The sequence below is a fragment of the Sus scrofa genome, chromosome 6 (genome assembly GCF_000003025.6).
Source record: "Sus scrofa isolate TJ Tabasco breed Duroc chromosome 6, Sscrofa11.1, whole genome shotgun sequence".
In the NCBI taxonomy this organism is placed as follows: domain Eukaryota; kingdom Metazoa; phylum Chordata; class Mammalia; order Artiodactyla; family Suidae; genus Sus; species Sus scrofa.
Window position 1 is genome coordinate 62263782 of NC_010448.4, and position 25276 is coordinate 62289057.

General features: G+C 45.4%; 2 protein-coding genes across 6 annotated transcripts; both read right to left on the reverse strand.

Moving 5' to 3' along the window:
- LOC100513741 (zinc finger protein 211-like) lies at nucleotides 4715-19421 on the reverse strand. Of its 5 annotated transcripts, none has more exons than XM_021095145.1 (4): nucleotides 19287-19421; nucleotides 18255-18293; nucleotides 17558-17684; nucleotides 4715-6757 (listed from the first exon to the last, which is right to left on the reverse strand). In XM_021095145.1, the coding sequence occupies exons 2-4, from the start codon at nucleotides 18285-18287 to the stop codon at nucleotides 5385-5387; spliced, it is 1533 nt and encodes a 510-aa protein (XP_020950804.1). In that variant the 5' UTR covers nucleotides 18288-18293; nucleotides 19287-19421; the 3' UTR covers nucleotides 4715-5384. The 5 variants fall into 5 exon arrangements, with proteins under 5 accessions (XP_020950804.1, XP_013854321.1, XP_020950805.1 ...); XM_013998867.2 differs by having other exon boundaries at nucleotides 19056-19419; XM_021095146.1 differs by lacking the exon at nucleotides 17558-17684 and having other exon boundaries at nucleotides 19056-19418.
- Nucleotides 19304-23618, reverse strand: LOC106510602 (vomeronasal type-1 receptor 4-like). The gene is made up of 3 exons (XM_021097583.1): nucleotides 23615-23618; nucleotides 22773-23320; nucleotides 19304-19405 (listed from the first exon to the last, which is right to left on the reverse strand). The coding sequence occupies exons 1-3, from the start codon at nucleotides 23616-23618 to the stop codon at nucleotides 19304-19306; spliced, it is 654 nt and encodes a 217-aa protein (XP_020953242.1).

Here is a 25276-nt window from a genome sequence, read left to right on the forward strand (position 1 = left end):
ACCAGATATGAGCCACATCTGCCACCTACACCACAGCTCTCGGCAACACCAGATCCCTGTGAAAGGCCAGGGATCGAACCTGCCTCCTCACGGATACTTGTCAGATTTGTTTCCGCTGAGCCACGACGGGAAGTCCATCCAGGACCTTACTTTGGACAAGTAAGAGCCCCTATCCATTAACGCATTGCTGTCTCTGTCACTGTCTCTGGGCCCTTTCTTTGGTCTTGAAGCTGCACAATTACAAGGCTTCCGGTGCAACCACTGATTTACGCCCAGTTTTACAAGAACATTTGTTCTTCGATACACACTGTAACTTCAAATGAATGAAATAGCAAAGTGACTATAGTTTTGCTGTATAGTTTTGTTTTTCTTTTTCAGCCAAACTGGCAGTAGGGACGTTCCCAAGCCAGGGGTCACCTACACCACAGCCACACCGGATCCGAGCCTCACCTGTCAACTATTCCTCAGCCTGCAGCAATGCTGGATCCTTAACCCATTGCGTGATGCCAGGGGTCGAGCCCATATCCTCATGGAGACAGTGCTGTTCTTAACCCACTGACCCGCAACAGAACTCCCGGAAAATGAGTATTGATAATAAAGCTGTACTAAAGCATATGGAATTAGGAAAAAGAAAGTAAAAAATGGAGTTCCCGTCATGGCGCATCGGAAACAAATCCAACTAGGAACCATAGTGTTTTTCGGGTTTGGTCCCTGGCCTCAATCAGTGGGTTAAGGATCTGGTGTTGCCATGAGCTGTGGTGTAGGTCGAAGATGTGTTGCTACTGCCGTGGTGTAGACTGGCAGCTGTAGCTCTGATTAGACCCTAGCCTGAGAACCTCCATATCCCCTAAAAATCAAAAACAAAAGTGAAAAATGACATGGAAAAACACAATGTTTGCAGCAAGGGTTTTTTTGTTTTGTTTTGTTTTTGTTTGGCTGAGCCCACAGCATGGGGAAGTTCTGGGGCCAGGGATTAAACCCAAGCCACATCAGTGATGGAGTCACAGCTGTGACAATGCTTGATCCTTAACCCACTGAGCCAAAAGGGAACTCCACCATGCTATATTTTTATAACCCTTTCAGTACATAGATAAGACCCCTCTCTGTGTGGCTACCTGGCCATATATATTCAGACACAAGTTATTTTTTGTTTAGTAAAAATGAAGTCAGGAGTTCCTGTCATGGCTCAGTGGTTAACGAATCCGACTAGGAACCATAAGGTTGCAGGTTTGATCCCTGGCCTTGCTCAGTGGTTTAAGAATCCAGCATTGCTCTGAGCTGTGGTGTAGGTCACAGACATGGCTCAGATCTGGCGTGGCTGTGGCTCTGGTGTAGGCTGGTGGCTACAGCTCCGATTGGACCCGTAGCCTGGGAACCTCCATATGCCGCAGGTGAGGCCCTAGAAAAAGACAGAAAGACAAAAAAATAAAAAAAACAAATGAAGTCATACTTTGTATACAGATCTGTAGTTTGGTTGCCTCACTTCACCTATTTTGAACACCTCCATTGACTTCCTCACCTTACTCCTGACAGCATCTGACTGTGCCCTCAGGTCCAACCACAAGCCCCCTCCTTCCTTTAGGGCCTGAATTACTGTCCCTTTTCTTGTGCAGTTTGGCTCTGGGCTACCAGTGTCCCATAGGTCCCCTCAGGATCCCTCCTCCAGGGCAAGGAAACTTCCCGTAGGTCTCCAGGACTCCTTCTTTGGTAGTCAGACCCCCTTTGGATCTCCTCCATGCTCTCAGCCGCAGGAGGAAAAGCAGTCCCTGTTGCTGATGTATTATAGCATATCAGCATTCGACACCTGTCAGACGCTTCCCACGGTTGTGCTGAAATGGACTAATATATTTAGATTACTTTTAGGTGTAATACTTACCAGAGTTATGAAAAGGCTCTGTGATTTTAGAACAAGGAAGGTACACATTCAGTGGCATGACATCTAGGACTTTATTTTTGCTTTGTAGGGCCGCACCCGCGGCATATGGAGGTTCCCAGGCCAGGGGTGGAATTGGAGCTACAGCTGCCGGCCTACACCACAGCCACAGCAATACCTACCTGATCTGAGCCACATCTGTGACCTACATCACAGCTCACGGCAACGCCGGATCCATAACCCACTGAGCAAGGCCAGCGATCGAACATGCATCCTTATGGGTCCGTTAACTGCTGAGCCACGAAGGGAATTCCTCCTGTTTGGAATTTGACACGAGCTACGTTATGAGTACTTACAACAGTGAAAGTGGCAAACACTACCAACCAGAGCTTGATTTACTGTGTTTTGAATGTCTAGACTTAAGATTGAGGGAATGTATATTGATAATGCAGGTTTATCTTGAATGTGTATAAAGACACTTTAGCTTTAGGATATTAAATGCAATACCCATGATAACTAAAAAAAAGTTAGAGTTCCCATCGCGGTGTAGAGGAAATGAATCTTGACTAGGAACCATGAGGTTGCAGGTTCGATCCCTGGCCTTGCTCAGTGAGATAGGGATCCAGCATTACTGTGAGCTGTGGTGTAGGTCACAGACAAGGCTTGGATCCCATGTTGCTGTGGCTACCGGGTAGGCTGGCAGCTGTAGCTTCGATTCAGCACCTAGCCTGGGAACTTCCGTATGCTGTGAGTATGGCCCTAAAAAGCAAAAAAAAAAAAAATTATGAATTACTTATTACAGATCACTAAAGAATCTCAAAATATTTTATCATCATGAATGAAACCAGGCGGAAAAATCCAAACCAAACACTTCAAGAATAAAGTCATACAAACTTCTAGAAAATACCAACTAATCCACTATAAATAATGGGACAGAGAAAGACAAATTATAAAATGGCACGGGGTAAATTGGGGATGATAGACATATTCATTGCCATGATTATGAGAAGTCTTTATAGGTTTATATGTATGTAAAACTTTACTTTTATTTGTCTTTTTGCCTTTTCCTAGGGCTGCTCCCACAGAATATGGAGGTTCCCAGGCCAGGGGTTGAATGGGCGCGACAGCCGCTGGCCTACGCCAGAGCCACAGCAACGCAGGATCCAAGCCCCATCTGCAACCTACACCACAGCTCACGGCAATGCCGGATCCTTAACCCAATGAGCAAGGGCAGGGATCAAACCCACAACTTCATGGTTCCCAGTCGGATTTAACCACTGTGCCACAACGGGAACTCTTGTATGTAAAACTAGATTATACACTTCAAATAGATACAGTATATTGCGTGCCAACTATACTTGAATAAAAATGTATAAAATGGTTCAAAGGAGCTGGTTAAGGATCTGGTGTTTTCACTGTAGCAGCTTTGGTTGCATCTGTGGTGTGGGTTCAATCAGGGGCCTGGGAACTTCCACATGCAGCAGATGCAGTCAAAAGATAAATAAAATGGTTCAGAAGAGAAACCTAGGTCTCTCTTTTCAGAAAACCAGGTCTGGCAATCCTATATTGCCCCTCTTATCTGATGACCGAGGAGGAGCGGCCTTGCCTTAGTGGTAGCAGATACTGGTGAGCAATGGATCTGATTAAAGGAAGGCTGGCTGGTCACCGAGCCATGCTGTGAACTAGGAGAACTCCTCTCTACGCTTGTTTCTCTGCCTGCGCAGCAATGGCCATTAGCTGAACATGCCAGAGACTACAGAATCCCTAAAACTAAGATCTTATTTCTTTTGACCCTGACCTCAGTCAGAAAAGATGCACACGCCTCGGAGGTTCTGCGTTCTGTGCCTGCGTGCATGCTGGTACTGCACAGTCACGGTCACTGGAGCATTTGCTGATGCAGTTTGAGAGAGGACACTCCATCTACTTCACTGCAGTCTCTTCTGCTCCAGTGTTACTTTACCAGTACGGTTCCCTTGATTCTATAGTGTTACAGTGGCACTATCTAGGGAATTCTGGGGATCAGGACATGTGGCTCTTTTGCAGGATAACTGCTGAGCATTATCTGATATTCCCTGTGAACAAGAAAAACAATGCATTGTTCCCATAAGCACTGGAGGTTGTCACATCTTCCCAGCTCCTCAGGTGTTCTCTGAGCCCACCAAAAAAATTCTGATATGCAGTCCACAATTTAGGACCACAAAGCTCTGCAGTTTTTCCTGAGACCCTGAGAACAATATACTTTGCCAAAACAGAAAGTTATGGAGTTCCCATCATGGCTCAGCAGAAACAAATCTGAGTGGCACCCATGATGACACGGATGGGATCCCTGGCCTTGCTTAGTGGGTTAAGGATCCGGCGTTGCCATGAGCTGTGGTGTAGGTCACAGACACGGCTTGGATACTGCATTGCAGTGGCTGTGATGAATACCAGCTGGGATAGTTCTGATTTGAACCTCCATATGATGGGTGTGGCCCTAAAAAAAAGTTATATTCTTTCATCACGTGAGGCACACAAAGCATGGGACCCCTATGAAAGCTGTGTGGTCCTTAATGCTGGTATAGCCCAGCTGTTTTCTTTTTGGAGGTTCCCAGGCTAGGGGTCAAACTGAGCTAAGCTGCCAGCCTATGCCACAGCCAAAGCAACGCCTGAACTGAGCTGCGGCTGCAACCCACACTACAAATCACGGCAACGTCGGATCCTTAACCCACTGAAAGAGGCCAGGGATCAAACCCATGTCCTCATCGATACTAACTGGGTTCAATACTGCTGAGCCACAAGTGGAACTCCGAGCCCAGCTGTTTTCAGATCACCTCACAGTGAGTAGAACCCTAGGACGAAAGGTGGGTTAAGCATTAATGCCTTTATTATTGCAAAATGGAAAGCAATATGCAGCATGCAGTTCCCAGACTGGGGACATAGACACTGGGAAAATCCAAAATACACGTCACTAGAAACTAATATGTCCTTAAAAATGCAGTCTTTACTGGCAAGCAACCAAGAGAACTCAGATTGGGTCCACTGGGCCAAAAGTGGGTCAGGTCCATGCCTCCATTTGGAAATGAGAAGGGAATGAGGACCCCACGGCTAACACCACGTATTACTTCCCCTGGTAAATGGGGATGAGACAGGTCAGCTTCCCTGAGCAGGTTGGAAGGTACTTTTGACTGTGTGGACCTGCCAGGAGGTAGAGGTGCAGTGAATACTGCCACAGAACAGGCAGTAATGTAAATCTGGCAAGGATCCAGATCAAAAGCCCATGTACAAAAGTCTAATGCCAGTCCTTAATGCCAGTCCGTAAGGATTCTCACATACCTAGGACCTAAGGGGGATCTCCCATGGCGAATTTTCAGGTGTATTAGGTGGCTCCCTCATAATTTCTCTCCTCCAGTGTAATTATACTAGAAGCAAATTGCACATGCCAGAATACCTAAGGCCTTTCACTACTGTCAGGTCTCTAGTGTTGAGTGAGGTCCTACTTGCAACTGAAGGATTTATCCCACATTGACTGCACTCAGGACCTTTTTCTAGTGTGAACTCTCTGGTGTTGTATGAGGCTGGAACTTTGACTAAAGGATTTTCCACAGTCCCGACACTCATAAGGCCTTTCTCCAGTGTGAACTCTTAGATGTTTAACTAGGTTAGATTTGCAGCTAAACGATTTTCCACATTCACTGCACTCGATAGGCCTTTCTCCAGTGTGAACTCTCCAGTGATTCTTAAGGTTGGAGCTATGGCTAAATGATTTTCCACAGTCTCCACATTCATAAGGCCTTTCACCTGTGTGGACTTTCCGATGTGAACTGAAGCTCGAGCTTTGCTTAAAGGATTTACCACATTTACTGCATTCATAAGGCCTTTCTCCGGTATGAAGTCTCCTGTGGTGAATGAGGCTGGAGCTGCGGCTAAAGGACTTTCCACATTCACTGCACTGATGGGGCCTTTCTCCAGTGTGAACTCTACGGTGGTAAATGAGGCTAAAGTTTTGGCTGAAAGCTTTCCCACATTCACTGCACTCATAAGGCTTCTCTCCTGTGTGAACCCTCTGATGCTGAATAAGGTTAGATCTTTGACTGAAAGATTTCCCACATTCCCTGCACTCATAAGGTTTTTCTCCCGTGTGAACTTTCTTATGGCTATTGAGGCTGTAGCTTTGGCTAAAGGATTTCCCACATTCGCTGCACTCATAAGGCCTTTCTCCAGTATGAACTCTCTGATGTATAATAAAACTGGAGAGGTAGGTAAACAATTTTCCACATTCATGGCACTCATAAGGTCTTTCTCCAGTGTGGACTTTCTGGTGCTGAATGAGGTTACATCTTCGGCTACAGGCTTTTCCACATTTGCTGCACTCATAAAGCACTTCTCTAGTGAGGAGTCTTTGGTCCTCAACTAGTGTTTCTGTGTAACTGAAGGCTTCATTGCCTTCTCCCCAGTTCTGATGCCTTTTTCCATCGTGAAAGGCAGCCTCACACTCATTACTATTCTTTGTCTCTTCAGTGTGAGTCACTGGTTGATGGAAGAATTCCACACTGGCTAAGAAGTCGTTGCCAATCTCCCCACAGGAAAAGGATCTCCCTGACACATGCGTTGTGCAGCTCTTTACCAACAAGGCTCTGTGCACAGAACTTCTGAAGGGTATCTCTCTAAAGTGCTGTCCCTGGTACTGCTGAAGCTTGGCAGAGAAATTCTGATGCCCATCCGTGTACGGCTTCTGCCCAAGATGTGTTCCTTGGTGCAAGATATCTCTCAGGAGTGGGCCACACATCTCAAAGGCCTGGGCCTTCTGGGGAGATGAATCTGCCTTGATAGTCCTGATCTGTGATACTCCTACAGAAATGCTCTGTTCAGAAGATGCTTCCTTATCTTCTGCTCTAGGCCAACAACCTGAAAGCAAAGAAGTGATGGTGAAATATATGTTAATGTTCTTGGGGGGGGGCAAACCCCACACAAATGTAATTCAACACATCAAAGAATCAGTCTGGGAAACATTTATCAAGAAAAGAGCGTTGGGGTTAGCTTGAGGAAGCAGCTGCTGTTCTTCCTGGGTCCTTAAGATCACAGAATGGTTCAGCCCTCACCAGCCACAGGACACTCAGGAAGGGTGTGACCCAGGGAGAAAGGTATGCTCTATAGCTCCATCTTCTGTCAATGGCTTTTAGCAGGATTCTATCTGCTGATGACACATGATGCTGTGCAGAAGTCCATCCCAGGCCCAGAAATATCTGACTGGAACAAAGTGAACAGGTGTTCAAGGTTTACCAAATATGTGCACACATTAGGACAAACAGTGTAGAAAAGCACTGAGGCGGGAACAGTGTGAGGAATGAGTGAGACAAGCTGTCTGTGGGAAGTAGGTCCAGAGTAGCCCTGGGTTGGAAAAGATGAGTAGAAATGATAAGTCAGCAAAGTGTCAAGAATAGAGAAGGGAGGAGTTCCTGCTATGGCCCAGTGGATTTAGGATCAGGAATTATCTCTGCTGCAATTCAGGATGCCTCTGAGGTGCAGGCTGAGGATCAGGCATTGCTGTAGCTGCAGCTTAGATTGGATCCCTGGCCTAGGAATTTCCATATATCAAGGGTGTGGCCAAAAAAAAAAAAAAAAAAAGAATGGAGGGGGAAAGGAGAAGTGATGTGTCATTGGCAAGAGCACCAAAACACAAGTAAAATAGGACAGGATCTTGATACAATATCAACGAAGCCCTGAAATCGTGCCCTCCCCCAAGTGCCATTTATCTGGGTCAGGACCCCTCTGAGCCCATCTTGTGGAGAAAGATGGAGAACTGGAGTCATGTCCATCCTGCAAAGCACAGAGGACTTTTTCTCTAGCCCTAGCTGAGGAAGTACATGAGATGAGGAACTCTGAAATCTTAAGGAAAGGATAGGACAAGTCAACAGCCAATACCTGCACACACAACTCAGCACACAACAGACCACTGGAAAGATTTTTTTTATTTAATGTTTTATGAACATGATTTTATGTGAAAGTTCCCAGGCCAGGGATCAAACCAATGCCACAGCCGTGACATAAGCCACTGCAGTGACAATGCCAGATCCTTATCTCACTGTTCCACGGGAGTACTCTTATGTTTTTTTTTTTTGTCCACGCCCATGGCATATAGACCAGGGATCAAACCCATGCCAAGGCAGTGACAATGCCTGACCCTTAACCTGCTGATCCACCAGGGAACTCCAAGAGAGTTTAAAACATTATAAAAAGTACCTAAGGGCACAGCTATAGGGAAGACAGCAGAGTAGTTAAGAACCAGGAATCTATCTTTCCTCCTGGACAGCTAAACTGTAGAATCAATCTGCTGTAATCTGCTGCAATGCTAAACTGCTTTAATTTTATTCACTTTCAAGTCTTAGCATGATAATGTTATTCAACCTCCAACTCCCCTATTCTTGAGCCCTGAGGCAGGCACCATGTGCAGGCTCCTGGAGCGGCTTCCAGGAACCAAGGAAGGCCATAAGATCTCTCTAAATATGAGAGATCTGGAGTTCCCATCATGGTTCAGTGGTTAACGAACCCAACTAGCATCCATGAGGACGAGAATCCAATCCCTAGCCTTGCTTAGTAGGTCAAAGATCCAGCACTTCCGTGAGCTGTGGTATAGGCCGCAGACACAGCTTGGATCCTGTGTTGCTGTGGCTCTGGCACAGGCCAGAGGCTGCAGCTCCGATTGGACCCCTAGCCTGGGAACTCCATATGCCATGGGTGTGGCCCTACATAGACAAAAGACTAAATAAGTAAGTAAATAAATAAATAAATGAGACATCTGTGCCCTATTTGCTGCTTCTGAAGGTGGAGGTGCCAGAGTAGGGGCAGCCATTGTTTCAAACCACACTATCATTGTTGCAAAGGCCCTCTCCTCACTGGGTGGAGCAATGTCACAGGGGATTTACAGGGCAGACATCTATTCCCTCCCCTGCTCTTACAACATTCTTCTCTTAGTCCCCTTTTGACAGGCACATATGCAAGGACTAGGACATTCAAAATCAATCTCATATACAGAGGAACTTAGAAAGTTACCATGCATACCTAGGCTCAGAAAAACCTAAGAGGACCTTCAATACTGTGGATTGATCTCCAGGACAGAGACACACTACAACCATTACACAACTAACAAACAAAAAACACAAACCACCACACACCCAAAAACTAAGCAAAACAAACTCAGCAAACCCTAGCAAGAGGGAGAATTGGATCTCAAGTTACCATGATGTAAGACACAGACACCAGTCTTTCAACAAAAAAATCACAGGACATACATATCAACAGTATGGCCCATTCTAAAGAAAAAAAACAAATCAACAGAAACCACTCTTAGGGCCAAATGGCATACTTGTTACAGAAAAACTTTAAATCAACTGTTTTAAAATATGATCAAAGAGGAAATGTGGATAAAGTCAAGAAAATGTTGCATGAACAAAGTGGACATATCACTATAGGGGAAACAAAAAAGAATCAGGAGTTCCCGTTGTGGCACAGTGTAAACAAATCTGACCATTATCCATGAGGACTCGGGTTCAGTCCCTGGCCTCCTTCAGTGGGTTATGGATCAGGTATTGTCACAGCTACAGCTTACGTCACAACTGCAGCATGGACCTGATCCTTGGCCTGATGTGGCCATATGCCATGGGGTGGCCAAAAACCAAAAAACCAAAAACAGGAGTTCCCATTGTGGCTAAGGAGAAACAAACCCAACTAGTATCCATGAGGATGTGAGTTTGATCCCTGGCCCACCTCAATGGGTTAAGGATCCGGCGTTGCCATGAGCTGCCATGTAGGTCACAGACGCAGCTTGGATCTGATATTGCTATGGTTGTGGCATAGGTCAGCAGCTGCAGCTCTGATTCAACTCCTAGCCTGAGGACTTCCATATACTGCAGGTATGGCCCTAAAACAAACAAACTAATAAAAAGAACCTGACTAGGATCCATGAGTACATGGGTTCGATCGCTGGCCTCGCTCAGTGGGTTAAGGATCCAGCGTGGCCTCTGCCAGCTGTGGCATAGTTGCAGAAGCAGCTCAGATCTGGTGTTGCTGTGGCTATGGTGTAGGCTGGCAGCTATAGCTCCAATTCAACCCCTAGCCTGGGAATTTCTATATGCTACAGGTATGGTCCTAAAAAAAAAAAAAAAAAAAAAAAAAAAAGACAGACAGAAAGAAAGAAAGAAATATTGGAGCTGAAAAGTACAATATAACTAAATGAAAAGGTCACCACAGCGATTCAAAAGCAGATTTAAGCAGAAAGAAGAAACAATCAGTGAACTTGAAGGTATCAAATCTGAGGAAGAATAGGCACTGAACAGAAGCAAGCAGAGCATAAGCTCCCGTGGGATACCAACAGGTGGACCACCAAGTGCAATGTGCAAATCCAGAAGGAAGAGAAGAGACACAAAGGCAGAGAGCATATGTGAAGAAATAACAGCCAATACCAACGCAATCTGATGAAATACACAAATATTAACATCTAAGAAGCTCAGCATACTCCAAGCAGGATAAATTCAACAACCATGCAGCACATTATAATCAAATTTCAAAAGCCAAAGGCAAAGAGAGTCTCTTCTTTTCCTCTTCTTTTCTGGATGCACCCAAGGCATATGAAAGTTCCTGGGCCAGGTATCAAATCTGTGCTACAGCTACAACCTATGCTGCAGCTGCAGCAACGCTGGATCCTTAAGCCACTTCCTGCACCACCACAGAGACAACAATAGATCTTAACCTGCTGCACCACAGTGAGAACTCGCAAAGAAAGTCTTAAAAGCAGCAAGTCAGGGAGTTCCCACTACAGCAGGGGGGTTAGGAATCCAACTGCAGCAGCTCAGGTTGATTCAGAAGTGCAGGTTTAGTCCCTAGCCTGGGAAATTCCACATGCCTCAGGTATGGCCATTAAAAAAAAAATTTGGAAAGCCAGGAGTACCCTTATGGCGAAGCAGGTTAAGAATCTGCTGTTGTCACTGCAGTGCCTCTTTGTTGCTATGGCACAGGTCCACCCCTAGCCTGGGAACTTCTATATGCTGTGGGCAGAGTAAATAATAATAATAATAATAATAACAGGAGAAACTTTCCAAAGGATCTTGCAAAAACACTTCTGTAAGTAGTGACTACATAAGTGACTACAATTCCAGGCAGTCAGGCACAAATAAATGCAAAGTATAAGAAGGGAGCCAAACTTCAGACCCATGGGGTCATCCAGCCTGGGAGCGGGCAAGACAGGTGGGATCCATTAGGCTGACCTCAAGAACAGTGATAGCAAATCCTTCCTCGGGAGGCTTTGGGGCAGCTGGTGTTGGACTGATAAGCAGCAAGTGAGAAGCACACATTACAATACAAGGGATCCCCAAAAAGTGTATGAGAAATTCATCAGAAACCACAGAGGCCAGAAGGCAGGGGGTAGATATATTCCAAGTGTTGAAATGTGGGGGGAAAGGTCAACCAAGAATTCTATATTAAGTAAAATTGTTCTTCAAAAACAAAGGAGAAAAAATAAGTTAAGACATCACAGATAAACAAAAACCAAGGGCGTTCTTTTTTTTTTTTTTTTTAAGGGCCTCACTCTCAACATACAGAAATTCCCAGGCTAGGAGCTGAATTGGAGCTGCAGCTGCCGGCTTACACCTCAGCAATGCAGAATCCGAGCTCTGTCTGTGACTTACACTGCAGCTCAAGGCAAGGCTGGCTCCTTAACTCACTGAGCAAGGCCAGGGAATCAAACCCGAGTCCCATGGATCCTGGACGGGTTTGTTACCAGTGAGCCACAATAGGAACTCCCCCGAGGGCATTCTTTACCTCTAGATGTGCCCTACAAAAAATGAAGTATTCTTGTCTTGTTTGTTTGTTTAGGTCCGCACCCAAGGCATATGAAGTTCCCAGGCTTGGGGTCCAAAATGGAGCTACAGCTGTAAGCCTATGCCGCAGCCACAGCAACACAGGATCTGAGTCTTGTCTGTGATCTACACCACAGCTCATGGCAATGCCGGATCCTTAATGCATTGATTGCGGTAGGTGATCAAACTCGTGTCCTCATAGATACTAATTATTACTGCTGAGCCATCATAAGAACTCCTGAAGTATTGCTTATGATTTTAACATATTTTATTTTATTTATTTTTTTTTTTTGGTCTTTTGCCTTTTCTAGGGCTGCTCCTGCAGCATATGGAGGTTCCCAGGCTAGGGGTCGAATCAGAGCTGTAGCCGCCGGCCTCCGCCAGAGCCACAGCAACACGGGATCCGAGCCTCGTCTGCGACCTACACCACAGCTCACGACAACACTGGATCCTCAACCCACTGAGCAAGGCCAGGGATCGAACCTGCAGCCTCATGGTTCCTAGTCAGATTTGTTAACCACTGTGCCATGATGGGAACTCCAACACATATAATTTTAATATTAACAAGTAGTATTAAACAGACTCTTTCAGATTGAAATGAAAGGATATTAGATAGCAACATGAAGAAACAAAGGTTTCAGACAAAGTTAAATACATAGACAATTATAAAAGCAGTCTTATTATAACTTGGGATCATTATAACTCGGGATCATATTTAAGAGATTAATGCATAAAAAACAACTACTACTCTAAGTGTTTGGATACACAACTCATAAAGATGTCATTCCGTGACATCAATATCTAAAGGTAGAATTCCCTGGTGGCTCAGCGGTTAAGGATCCGGCATTGTCACTACTGTGGCTCAGGTCATAGCTGTGGCACAGTTTTATCCCTGGCCCAGGAACTTCTGCCTGCTTTGGACACAGCCAAAAAAAAAAAAAAAGCAAAAACCTGAAAGGGGTGGGGACTGTGCTATATAGAAGCAAAGCATTTGTTTTAATATTTTTCAAGCTGAACTGGTATAAATTAAAATTATGCGTTATAATTTTAGCCTCATAAACATAATCTCCATGGTAATTACAAAGAAAAAATAGCTAAAGAAAATACACAAAGGAATTTAAAGATTTCACTACAAAAAAATCAACTGAAGAGCTTCCTTGAGACTCAGCAGGTTAAGGACCCATCACTGTCACTGCAGTGACTGCCATGTCTCGGGTTTAATCCCTGACCCAGGAACACCCAACGGCACCAGGTGCAGTTCCCCTCACCACCAAAAAAATCCACTGAACACAAAACACAGTAACACAAGAAATGAGGGACAAAAGAGACCTAAGATATAGAAAAAAACAACAAAATGGCAGAAGTATATCCTTCCTCATTAGTAAGTACTCTAATTGTCAATGAAATAAACTTTCTGAGCAAAAGACAAAATGGCAGAATGGATAAAAGAACATAACCCAATTATATGCTGTATACAAGAAACAACTCACTTTACACCCAAAGACACAAAAAAGTTGAAAGTGAAGGCTTGGAAAATGATAGTCCAAGTAAATACTAACCCAAAGAGAGCAGGAGTGGCTATCATTAATTTCAGACAATACACTTTACATCAAAAAAAAAAAAAATCTACAAGAGACAAAGAACAATTTTTTTTTTTTTTTTTGTCTTCAGGGCCACATCCGTGGCATATGGAGGTTCCCAGGCTAGGGGGTCTAATCAGAGCTGTAGCCACTATAGACGAAACAACAATTCAAAGCATTTTATGTACCTCAAAACAGACCATGAAAATATATGAAGAAAAAAACTGACAGAATTGAAAGGAGAAACACTGTTCTATAATAATAGCTGGAGACATAAATATCCCACTATCAATAGTAGAAAGAATAAACACACAGAAATAATAAATCTGAACAACAAAATAAACCAACTAACAAGGTATAGAGAACACTCTATCCAACAAAAAGTCATATATATTTTGCTGATTGAACATTTTGCAGGATTAACTGTAATATATCAGGCCACAAGCTAAGCCTCATTCAGAAAAAAGATATCATAAAAAGTGTCTTTTCTGACCCCTGTGGAATGAAGTTAGAAATAAGAAACTGGAGTTCCTGTCATGGCGCAGTGGTTAACGAATCCGACTAGGAACCATGAGGTTGCGGGTTCGGTCCCTGCCCTTGCTCAGTGGGTTAACGATCCGGCGTTGCTGTAAGCTGTGGTGTAGGTTGCAGACGCGGCTTGGATCCTGCGTTGCTGTGGCTCTGGCGTAGGCCGGTGGCTACAGCACCGATTCAGCCACTAGCCTGGGAACCTCCATGTGCCACGGGAGCGGCCCAAGAAATAGCAACAACAACAAGACAAAAAAAAAAAGACAAAAAGAAAAAAAAAGAAAAGAAATAAGAAACTAAGAAAAAAAAAAAACCCACAAAATTGTGGAATTAAATAACAAACTCTTTTTCATTTTTGGTGGTGCCTGTGGCATGTGGAAGGTTCTGGGCCAGAGAATACACCATCCCCACAGTAGCCACCTAAGCCACGGCAGTGACAACACCAGACCATAACCCAGTGACCCCCAAGGGAACTCCCTAAAGAACACATTCTTATTTACTTATTTATTTTTTAATCTTTCTAGGGCCATACCCACTGCAAATAGAAATTCCCAGGGTTGAATTGGAGCTATAGCTGCCAGACTACACTACAGCCACAGCAAGGCAGGATCCTTAACCCACTGATCAAGGCCAGGGATTGAACCTGCATCCTCATGGACACTAGTCGGGTTCCTTAACATTGAGCCCCAACAGGAACTCCTAAAAAACACACTCTTAAACAACCAGTGGGTCAAAGAAGAATCCCAAAGGAAATCAGACTATACTTAGAAGCAAGAGAAAAGGAACACACAATATAGCAAAAATTATGAAATGAAGCCAAAGCAAAACTAAATGGGAAATAGCTACAATCACATTAAAAAGGGAAAAAGAGGAGTTCCCGTCGTGGCGCAGTGGTTAACAAATCTGACTAGAACCATGAGATTGCGGGTTCGGTCCCTGCCCTTGCTCAGTGGGTTAACGATCCGGCATTGCCGTGAGCTGTGGTGTAGGTTGCAGACGTGGCTCGGATCCTGTGTTGCTGTGGCTCTGGCGTGGGCCAGTGGCTACAGCTCCGATTCGACCCCTAGCCTGGAAACCTCCATATGCCGCGGGAGCGGCCCAAAGAAATAGCAAAAAGACAAAAAAAAAAATAAACAAATAAAAAGGGAAAAAGAACTCAACCACCTAAATTTACAACTTAGGTTACTACAAAAAGAAAAAACTAAATTCAAAACTAGAAAAAGGGAGTTCCCATCGGGGTGCAGCAGAAACGAATCTGACTAGGAACCATGAGGTTGCAGGCCCCGCTCAGTGGGTTATCCAGTGTTGCTGTGAGCTGTGGTGTAGATTTCAGACGCGGCTCAGATCTGGTGTTGCTGAGGCTGTGGTGTAGGCTGGCAGCTATAGCTCTAATTCGACCCCTAGCCTGGGAACTTCCATATGTTGTGGGTACACCCCTAAAAAAAAAAAAAAAAAAAAGCAAAACTAGCAAATGAAGAAATCAACATTAAGACTGAGATAAATACAACAGAGAAGAAAAAAAAATAAAAATCAACAAAACCCAAAGTTGGCCCTTTGAAAAGGCTATCACAATTGAGAAGACTCGGGGAGGTCCCACTGTGGAACAGCAGAAACGAATGTGACTAGTAAACATGAGAATTTGGGTTCAACCCATGGCCCACTCAGTGGGTCGGGGATCCAGTGTTGCCATGAGTTGTGGTATAGTTCGCAGATGTGGCTCAAATCCCACATTGCTGCAGCTGTGGCACAGGCTGGCAGGTGCTGCCAGGATTCGACCCCTAGCCTGGGAAACTCCACATGCTAACTTGGAGTTCTTCCGTCGTGCAGTGGGTTAGGTATCTGGCATTATTACTGCAGCAGCTTGAGTTGCTGCTGTGGCTCAGGTTAGATCCGTGGCCTAGGAACGTCCTCATGTCTCGGCGTGGACGAAGAAAAAAAAAATTGAGACTCCTTAAACTAGACTGACTAAAAAAGAAAAAAATTAGAAGACTCTAAGCATTACTAAAATGAAATATTAAAGTAGGAACTGCTGCAGCTGCAGCTTAGGTCACAACTGTGGCTCAGATCTGACCCAGGAGCTTCATATGCTATGGTGCAGCCAAAAATGGGGAAACAAACAAACAAAAAAGCAAACACTAAAACAAAACTGGAGACCAATATATTTGATGATTACTGGTGCAAAAATAATCAACAAAATACTAGCAAATTGAACTCAGCAGGATATTAAAAGGATTAAACACTGTGAGCAACTGGGATTTACTCTTAGAATACAAGGATTATTAAGTATACAAAATTCAATGTCAGATGTCACATTAACAGAATGAGGAAAAAAAATCATACCACCTCTTCAATGCAGAAAAATCACCAAACAAAATTTCATACCCACTCATGATGAAAATACTGCTGAACTTATTATTAATGCAGTGAAAGCAAAGGATTTAAAACGCATGGCTAATATTATACACAATGATGATGAATGAAAACTCCTCCAAGGTAAAGAACAAGAAAAGAATTCCAGCGTCCACCACTACTTAATTCAACAGAATATTGGAAATTCTAGACAGAGCAATTAGGCAAGAAAGAGAAATAAGAAGAAGACAAAAGAGAAAGGAAGAAGCAAATTATAACAACTCATGAAACAAAGATTTCCCCACAGGAGTTCCCATCGTGGCTCAGTGGTTAACGAATCTGACTAGGAACCATGAGGTTGCAGATTCGATCCCTGGTCTTGCTCAGTGGGTTAAGGTCCTGGCGTTGCCGTGAGCTGTGCTGTAGGTTGCAGATGTGGCTGGGATCCAAAGTTGCTGTGGCTGTGGTGTAGGCCGCCAGCTTCAGCTCCGATTAGACCCCTAGCCTGGGAACCTTCATATGCCATGGGAGAGGCCCTAGAAAAGGCAAAGACAAAAAAAACAAAGATTCCCCCACAAAATTGTTACAATAAATGATTTCAGCAAAAGAAGAGGATATAAATTAAAAAGTTGTATTTCTAGGGAGTTCCCATGGTGGCTCAATGGTTAACGAATCCAACTAGGAACCATGAGGTTGTGGGTTCTACCCTGGCCTCGCTCAGTGGGTTAAGGATCCAGCGTTGCCATGAGCTGTGGTGTAGGTGGCAGACCAGGCTCGGATCCCGCGTTGCTGTGGCTCCGGCGTAGGCCGATGGCTACAGCTCTGATTCGACCCCTATCCTGGGAACCTCCACATGCCACGGGAGCGGCCCTTAAAAAAATACATATATAAAGTTAAGAGCTCTGACTATAAAACTCTTAAAAGAAAGCAAAAAGGAAAAGTTTCGTGATATGCATTTGGCAATGATTACTAGTATATGACATCAAAGACACTAGCAACACAAGAGAAAAGAACTTCATCAAAATAAAAACTTTGATGCATCAGAGGATGTTATGAACATAGTTAAAAGGCAATTCACAATATGGAAGAAAATATTTGCAAATCAGCTATCGGATAAAGGGTTAATATCCAGAATACAGACAGAATTATAAAAATTCAACAACAAAAAACCAAGCAAGTATAACCGAATCATTTTGCTGTACACCAAAAACTAACAACTGTAAATCGACTCTACTTCAATTTAAGCCCTAATGGAAAGAATATTTTTAAAAAGGAATATATACTGGAGTTCCCTAGTGGAAGCAGTGCCTATGGTTTAGATGGAGACGTACCTAAGCCTGGAGAAAAGAGAAAGGCAGAGCCCTGCCCAGGCCTGAGGGGCACGTCTAAGACCTTACCCAGGGAGGATGCAAGCACAAAGGTCTCCAGCATCACATCCTGGTACAGGCATCTCTGAGCCTCATCGAGGAGATTCCACTCCTCCCAGGAGAAGTACAGCGCCACGTCCTCAAAGGTCACACGGCCCTGCCAGCACAGAGACAGATGAGACCTGCAACAGCCTCATTCCGGGGGACCCACAGTCCGCCTCCTCACACATCCACCCGTGGCCAGCCTGCCTCTTAAGAGGCCCAAATCAGAGGAGAGTCCAGATCCTGGGGCCCCTGGGGCTGTCCGCTCTCTCCTCTCACTCCCACTCCCCACTGTGGTCACTCTGCTGGCCACTCTGCAGCCAGAGGCAGCCTGTGAAGACCCAGAACGCATCACCTCCCTCAGCCCGTCCAGACCCCCACCGCCTCCGGAACACAGCCCTAACTTCACAGGCAGTCACTCCAAGTCTGACCTACTCCCCACCTGCAAAGACAGGAGACCTCCAGACACTTCCCATTTCTCTCCTCAGCTTCCACATCTCGCCTCAAATGGGAACCCTTCCACACAACCCCTGGACTCCACTCAGGACCCTGACCTAGCATTCTCCAGGGTCTCCACCCACGCCCAAGGGCTGGGAAACTGCCAGGGGACAAGTCTCACGTCATCACAACTTTCCGGAGAAAACAGGGGCTGCCACCAGTGAGGGATGAGGACACCTCCACTTACCTGAGGAGGTTCCAAAAGCACTTCCGCAGCCATGGAAACCTGCGGGAAGAGGCAGGTCTTAGAGGGATGGGAGCATGGCGATTTTCCAGGGGCTCAGGCCTTCTCTGCACCCCTGGGAGGCACCCAGCCAGGGATCTGTCCTCGGGCCTACTGTCTAATCTCTCTCCCTCTTTTTTTTTTTTTTTGTCGTTTCTAGGGCCGCACCTGCGGCATATGGAGGTTCCCAGGCTAGGGGGTCCAATCAGAGCTGTAGCTGCCCGCCTACACCACAGCCACAGCCAACACGGGATCCGAGCTGTGACTCCAACCTGCATCACAGCTCATGGCAACGCTGGATCCTTAACCCACGGAGTGAGGCCAGGGATCGAACCTGCAACCTCCTGGTTCCTAGTCGGATTCGTACCACTGAGCCACGACGGGAACTCCCCTACTGCCTAACCTCTGTATTGACTCTCAGCCGTCGTGTGTCCTTGCGGGGGGAGGGACCCCACCTCCTTCTGCTCAATGTCCTCAGCGGCCCTTCAATCTGGTCTATTGAACACACTCTGCGGGGGGGGGGGGGTTCGAATCTAACTCAGATCATGTCTCTCTCCTCACAACTTCCATGGCTCCAAGGGTCTCAGGAAGGAAGGGTCAACTCGTCGGCCTGGCACCGCGTGGGCCACTCTCCGCAAACTCCGTCCCTTGCAGAAGCAACATGGACCCCGGGTTCCGCCAACCCTCCAGGCTCGGCCCGACCTCCAAGCCTCTGCACCCGCCGGTCCCTCCGCCTGCAACGGCTGCCACCCACCACCGCCTCACCGTCCTGGACCGGCTGCAGGCACGCGAGCAGGCGCCCCGCGCTCGGGGCCTCGGTGTCTGGCGGGTGAGGGCTGGGAGGCCCGAGCACGAGCGTTTCCCCGGGGGCGGGTCCCTCAGCGCGGCCGCCGCCCCCGGACCCACAGGGCGGGGCGGAGAGGGGACAGCCGAGCGTCGCGAGAGGCCCCGACGCCGCTGTCTCCTGCCGGCCTCGTAGGCGGCGATATCCCCGACCTTAAAAGTGCCTCTGTTCACTGGACAAAGCCTTTCATTGTGCCATCACCGTCTGTTACTTCCATCCCCAGCCTGCGGCAACGGCCTTCAGTCCCAGCAAACCGCCAAAGTGACCGCCTCTAAAACGCCGGAAGTCCCGCCTTCACCCGTCACCCTTCCGGAAATGCCAAGCCTCTGAGTGCTCATTGGGTGGCCTTCGCTGCCGCTCAACGCCTCGCATTATGGGTTGAGGAGTTTGGGCCGCTTTACAGTCCGGTAGGCGGGCGCTTTTGCTGGAAAGAGTCCTGCTGTCCCCTGTGATTTCCCTGAACTGACCTCCTTATTTTAGGTCGGGGAGAAACTTCACTTACTCTTCAATTGGGGAAGGCCATTTAAAGGCCGTCAAAGCTATTGATGTCTGAATTATTTACACGTTAATTCACATTCCGTGAAGCCTTCTCTAGTGAACATCCGCTGCTCTAAATGCATGAGATTATACATTATCTTATTGCTCTTCAAATGCACGGAAACGGAAGCATTAAAGTGGCTTTTGTAACTTTTAGTAGGTTTTAACTTAAAAAAAGCCATTTTGGAGTTCCCGTCGTGGCTCAGTGGTTAACGAATCCAACTAGGAACCACGAGGTTGAGGGTTTGATCCCTGGCCTTGCTCAGTGGGTTAAGGATCCGGCGTTGCCGTGAGCTGAGGTGTAGGTCGCAGACGTGGCTCGGATCCCGCGTTGCTGTGGCTCTGGCATAGGCTTGGCAGCTATAGCTCCGATTAGACCCCTAGCCTGGGAACCTCCATGTGCAGTGGGTGCGGCCCTAGAAAAGGCAAAAAAGACACACACACACAGAGAGAGAAAAAACAACAACAAGAAAAACCAATAAAGTTAAAAAAAAAAAAAAAGCCGTCTTGGCTCTAATGGACTACGGAGATGAGGCATATTAGGCAGCTCTGAAGGAGATGGGCCTGGTGGGGTCTGTGCTTGTTCACGTAAGTCAGTGATTGTCGCCAGTTCAGTAAGAGACACCGTCATATCCGTTAAACACAAAATTATTGTGTCTAAAAATCAAAACTCTTTGTACATGCACGTTCCACTTTATAGTATACAATTGATGTTTTTAGTGTATAAAAATCACATTAGCTCGTGTTTATTAAAGAGTATTACTCTCTGTACTTTTGTTTTTTGTTTTTTGTTTTGTCTTTTTAGGGCCGCATGCGAGGCCTATGGAAGTTCCCATGCTACGTGTTGAATTGGAGCCATAGCTGCCTGCATATACCACAGCCACAGCAATGTGGTATCTGACCTACGCTACACCTAATAGCAACGCTGTATCCCTAACGCACTTAAGGCCAGGGGTGAAACCCTAGTCCTCATGGATAACAGTTGGGTTCATTACCGCTGAGCCAGGACGGGAACTCCTCAACAATTTTAAAATAGAAAGTTGTTGCAAAACAAAATTCAAGAGTTCCTGCTGTGATGTAGTGCACGACTGGAGTGGCTCAGGTTGGATAAGGTGCAATTTTGATCCCCTGTCCAGTGCAGTTGGTTAAAGAATTGGTTATAGCATATGTTCCAAGTGCAGCCTTAAACAAAAAAAATTCAACTGAGTACATTTTAAATATCCACGTGGCTTTATTGAGTGATTCATGAATCTGGCAGCATCCCACCTAGCAAGTAGAGAGGAGCCCCAAAAGCTACAGAAAGGGAAAGTTTTAAAGGTACCACACAAAAATCATAAACAGAAAAAATGATTATTTCTCATAAGGTCCTCTCCCTTTGGAGAAAAAGGCTCTATTTCGTCTTCCTTTGAGGTGTAGAGAGAGACCACGTGACAGATCGTCCCCTTGGAACTGACCAGAAAATTCCTCACTGATCACTGAGGATTACATTTCTGGGAAAGGTTGTAACTGCATTTATATTAGGTATTAAGTCCTGGATTTAACACAGGTGACTCCACTTAGAGCCTGGTTTTTTGTTTTTTGGGGTTTTTTTTCTGTCTTTTTGTCTTTTCTAGGGCCACACCCATGGCATATGGAGGTTCCCAGGCTAGGGGTCCAGTTGGAGCTGTAGCCACCGGCCTATGCCAGAGCCACAGCAAGAGGGATCTGAGCCGCATATGCCACCTACACCACAGCTCCCGGCAATGCTGGAACCTTAACCCACTGACCCGAGGCCAGGGATCGAACCCGCAACCTCATGGTTCCTAGTCGGATTCATTAACCACTGAGCCATGACGGGAACTCCAGTTGTTTCTTGTTTAACAGAGTTAAAAGTCTTGGTCATTCTTTCTCCTTGATCAAAGCACTGTTTACACCTGGTAACTTTTTGGAATTCTGTCTGAACATGAATGAATCTTTGTGTTTGCCTGTGCATTCACACACACACACACACACACACACACACACACACATACACACACACATATTCCTATACCATTTTTCAGTTTGGTTAGTAAAAGGGAATTCATAATTTGTGTATAGATCTGTTATTTGCTTACCTAATAAGAATTGTTCTTGGAGTTCTGTTGGCCTGGCTGTTCAAGATCCAGCGTTGTCACTCCTGTGGTGTAGAATTGACCCCTGGCTTGAGAACTTCCACACACCTTGGGCACCCCCAAAAAAGCCTCTCAGAATCCCTGGCGCTGGACTTCATCTTGTCTGATAGGTGCATATGCCGCAAAGAAGACCCCTGAGCCAGACCAAATATGGGCCAAGCAAGGCAAGTGGCCAGAGACAATCGAGAAACGAACACCGTTCCCATAAAACCTGAGACTGTAAAGCCACGCAACAGAGCAGTTCTCCTGGGTTCATTGCACTGCTGTTCTTTACCTGGGTGCCTCTACCCAATAAAGTTTTTTCTTTGTCAGAAATAAAAGGAGTTATTTGGAGTTCCCATCGTGGCTCAATGGTTAACAAATCCTACTAGGAACCATGAGGTTGTGGGTTCAGTCCCTGGCCTTGCTCAGTGAGTTAAGGATCCGGCATTGCAGTGAGCTGGGGTGTAGGTTGCAGACTCGGCTCGGATCCCGAGTTGCTGCGGCTCCGGTGTAGGCCGGTGGCTACAGCTTCGATTAGACCCCTATCCTGGGAATCTCCATATGCTGCGGGAGTGGCCCAGGAAATGGCAAAAAGACAAAAAAAAAAAATTCTTATTCACCATTATATCACAAATTCTAGCAGAATAATTTGGACCGAAAACCATCTAGTTTAAATAATTAAAAATGCAAATTGATAATTGATCGATTATTAATATCAACTGCAGAAATCAAAAGAAGTGTAACTGTTGAGCTAGACAATGAAGAAACTGTTTTTCTGGTGCAGAAATCAAGGAAGGAGTGAGAGACACGGGAGTCACTGCTGAGGAGCACAAAGGGGCTGAAAGCAGAGAGACATGATGCTAGTAGCACAGAGATAACCCTCAGCCACTGGTTTGGATTCACAATAAGAGTAACGCAAAGAGTCAAAATGGAAGAGGTACAATAACAGTAGACAAAGCGGCTCACCAGGATCATGTAGCTCTGGCCTCGTGGGAAGGTCTGGGGGAAAGTCTTGCTGTGAATGTGTTGGACTTTTTGCTTGTGCCTGTGCAGGACAAAGAGCATGTACCCACGAGTCCATATCACACAGCCCAAACATACAACATCAACCAAAACCAGCACAACTGCACGTGATAAGCGCATGAATTTGTCTGGCGTGAGTGAGGAACAGTACCCATAATAGGTCTTAACATTTATGTTTTTGCCACTTCTTGGGCCAGTTATTCTAATAGGAACGCAGACATTTACCACGAGTTGTAGGATCCAGAAAAGAAAACTACAGAAGCCAATGGACTTTAGACATTGAATTCTGAAGTCTATCCACCAAGAGTTTCTGGAACAAAACTTAAGGGCCTGGAAGCCACTCAGAAGGCAGGTTGTGCTGATCGAAACCCCTCTGGCCACTCTGTGTAAACAGAAGACAAGTTTACATCCAGCCTCATCCGGGAAACATTTCATTCCAAAAGCTGCCCTTGTCTGTGGGATCCCTCTGGAGAAGAGAACCAAGATGCTGGCTTAGGCAAGTTGGTTGGCGATCTGATCTGTGGGTCTCATCTTGGATCCGGTCAACAAAGTGAGGTTGTAAAGACAAAGGAGGGAGGAGTTTCCCAGAATTCCAGCTCCCGTCTGAGTGAGGAAGAGAATTTCCATCTCCAGGTTCGCCTGCCCTTCACTTCATATCTGGCAGACATCGATTTTAATTTGAGACAGAATAATTCTAGGAAAATTAATGAACAAAAATATGCCACCTTCTTCGGCTCAGCTCTATCTACTGCTGAACATAATACATGATTTCCTCTATTACTAACGCATTTTCGTACTTGGAGTGGATTTTATGAGTATGTTGCTGGAGTTTCCTGATGGAGCAGTGGTTACGCCTCAGTTTTTTCACCACTGTGGCCTGAGTTCAGACCCTGCTCTGGGAACTAAGATCTCACATCAAGCCAAGGCCAAAAACCAAAAAAGTACATGTTTAAGGATGCAGTGTAAGGATTCAGTGTTGCCACAGCTGTGGGGTAGATTGCAGCTGCAGTTTGGATTTGATCATCGGCCTGGGAACTTCCATATGCCACAGGTGTGGCAAAAAACCACTTATGATATAATCAAGCAACGTGTTCATTTGCTGGAAGATTTTGAATAAACAATGCAGCATTCACATATTCTCCTGCAGCTATGAACTGAATGAAGACCATCTTCACCCATGTATGAAGTTACTTTAGGATATATTCTTCTTTTTTTTTTGTCCACTTTTTAGGGCCGCATCTGTGGCATATGGAGGTTCCCGGGCTAGGAGTCTAATCGGAGCTACAGCTGCCCGCCTACACCACAGCCACAGGAACACCAGATCCTTAACCCACTGAGTCAGGCCAGGGATCAAACCCACAACCTCATGGTCCCTAGTTGGATTCGTTTCTGCTGCACCATGACAGGAACTCCAAGGATATATTCTTATGTGAGAAGAGTCAGGTGGGTCAAAGTGTGTTTAGTATTCTTCAATTATTCTTCTTTTTGTGAAGGAATAAGAATATAAATAAGCAAATACACATTATCCCTCTACCTATCTGTTATATTATAAACATCTACAAATACAATTAAAAACTGTTACAGAATGGGAGTTCTCATCGTGGCTCAGCAGTAACAAACACAACTAGTATACATGAGGACTCAGGTTCGATCCATGGCCTCACTCAATGGGTAAGGATCCTGCATTGCTGTGAGCTTGGTGTAGGTAGCAGATGTGGCTTGGATCATTTGCTGCTGTGGCTGTAGGGTTGGCCGGCTTCTACAGCTCCAATTCAACCCCTAGCCTGGGAACTTCCATATATGCAGGGCACAGCCCTAAAAAGACAAATAAATGATAAACCTTTTTAAATAAAAATTTTAAAAAACTGTTACAGAGTGACCTATAAGTTTCAATGAATGATGACAGAGAGAGGCAGAGATGAAACATAGTGGAGCAACAAGAATAGCACCTGGAAATGTCTGAATTAACTTACCTCAGTTATAGTTTTCACTTTCGGGCAAACATAAATATTTTACATATTTATCAAACAACATTATATAATAACATAATTAAAACAATCAAATTTAATCACAAGCATTCCCATCGTGGCTCAGCAGAAACAAGTTGACTAGCATCCATGAGGACACAGGTTGGATCCTTGGCTTCGCTCAGTGGGTTAACGATCTGGCGATGGGGTGAGCTGTGGTGTAGGTCGCAGACATGATTCAGATCCCCTATTGCTGTGGCTGTGGTGTAGGCTGGCAGGTGCAGCTCCTGTTCGACCCCTAGCCTGGGAACCTCCATGTGGCATGGGTGTGGTCCTAGAAAGATTTTTAAAAATAATAAAAATAAAAAAATTTAATCACAAAAGTAAACCAAATATATAAATCTCACAATGTAATAAAGTTATACTATATCCATAAAAATCGCAGTATTCCAGCTGCATTTTAAATTTTTCTAAAATTTT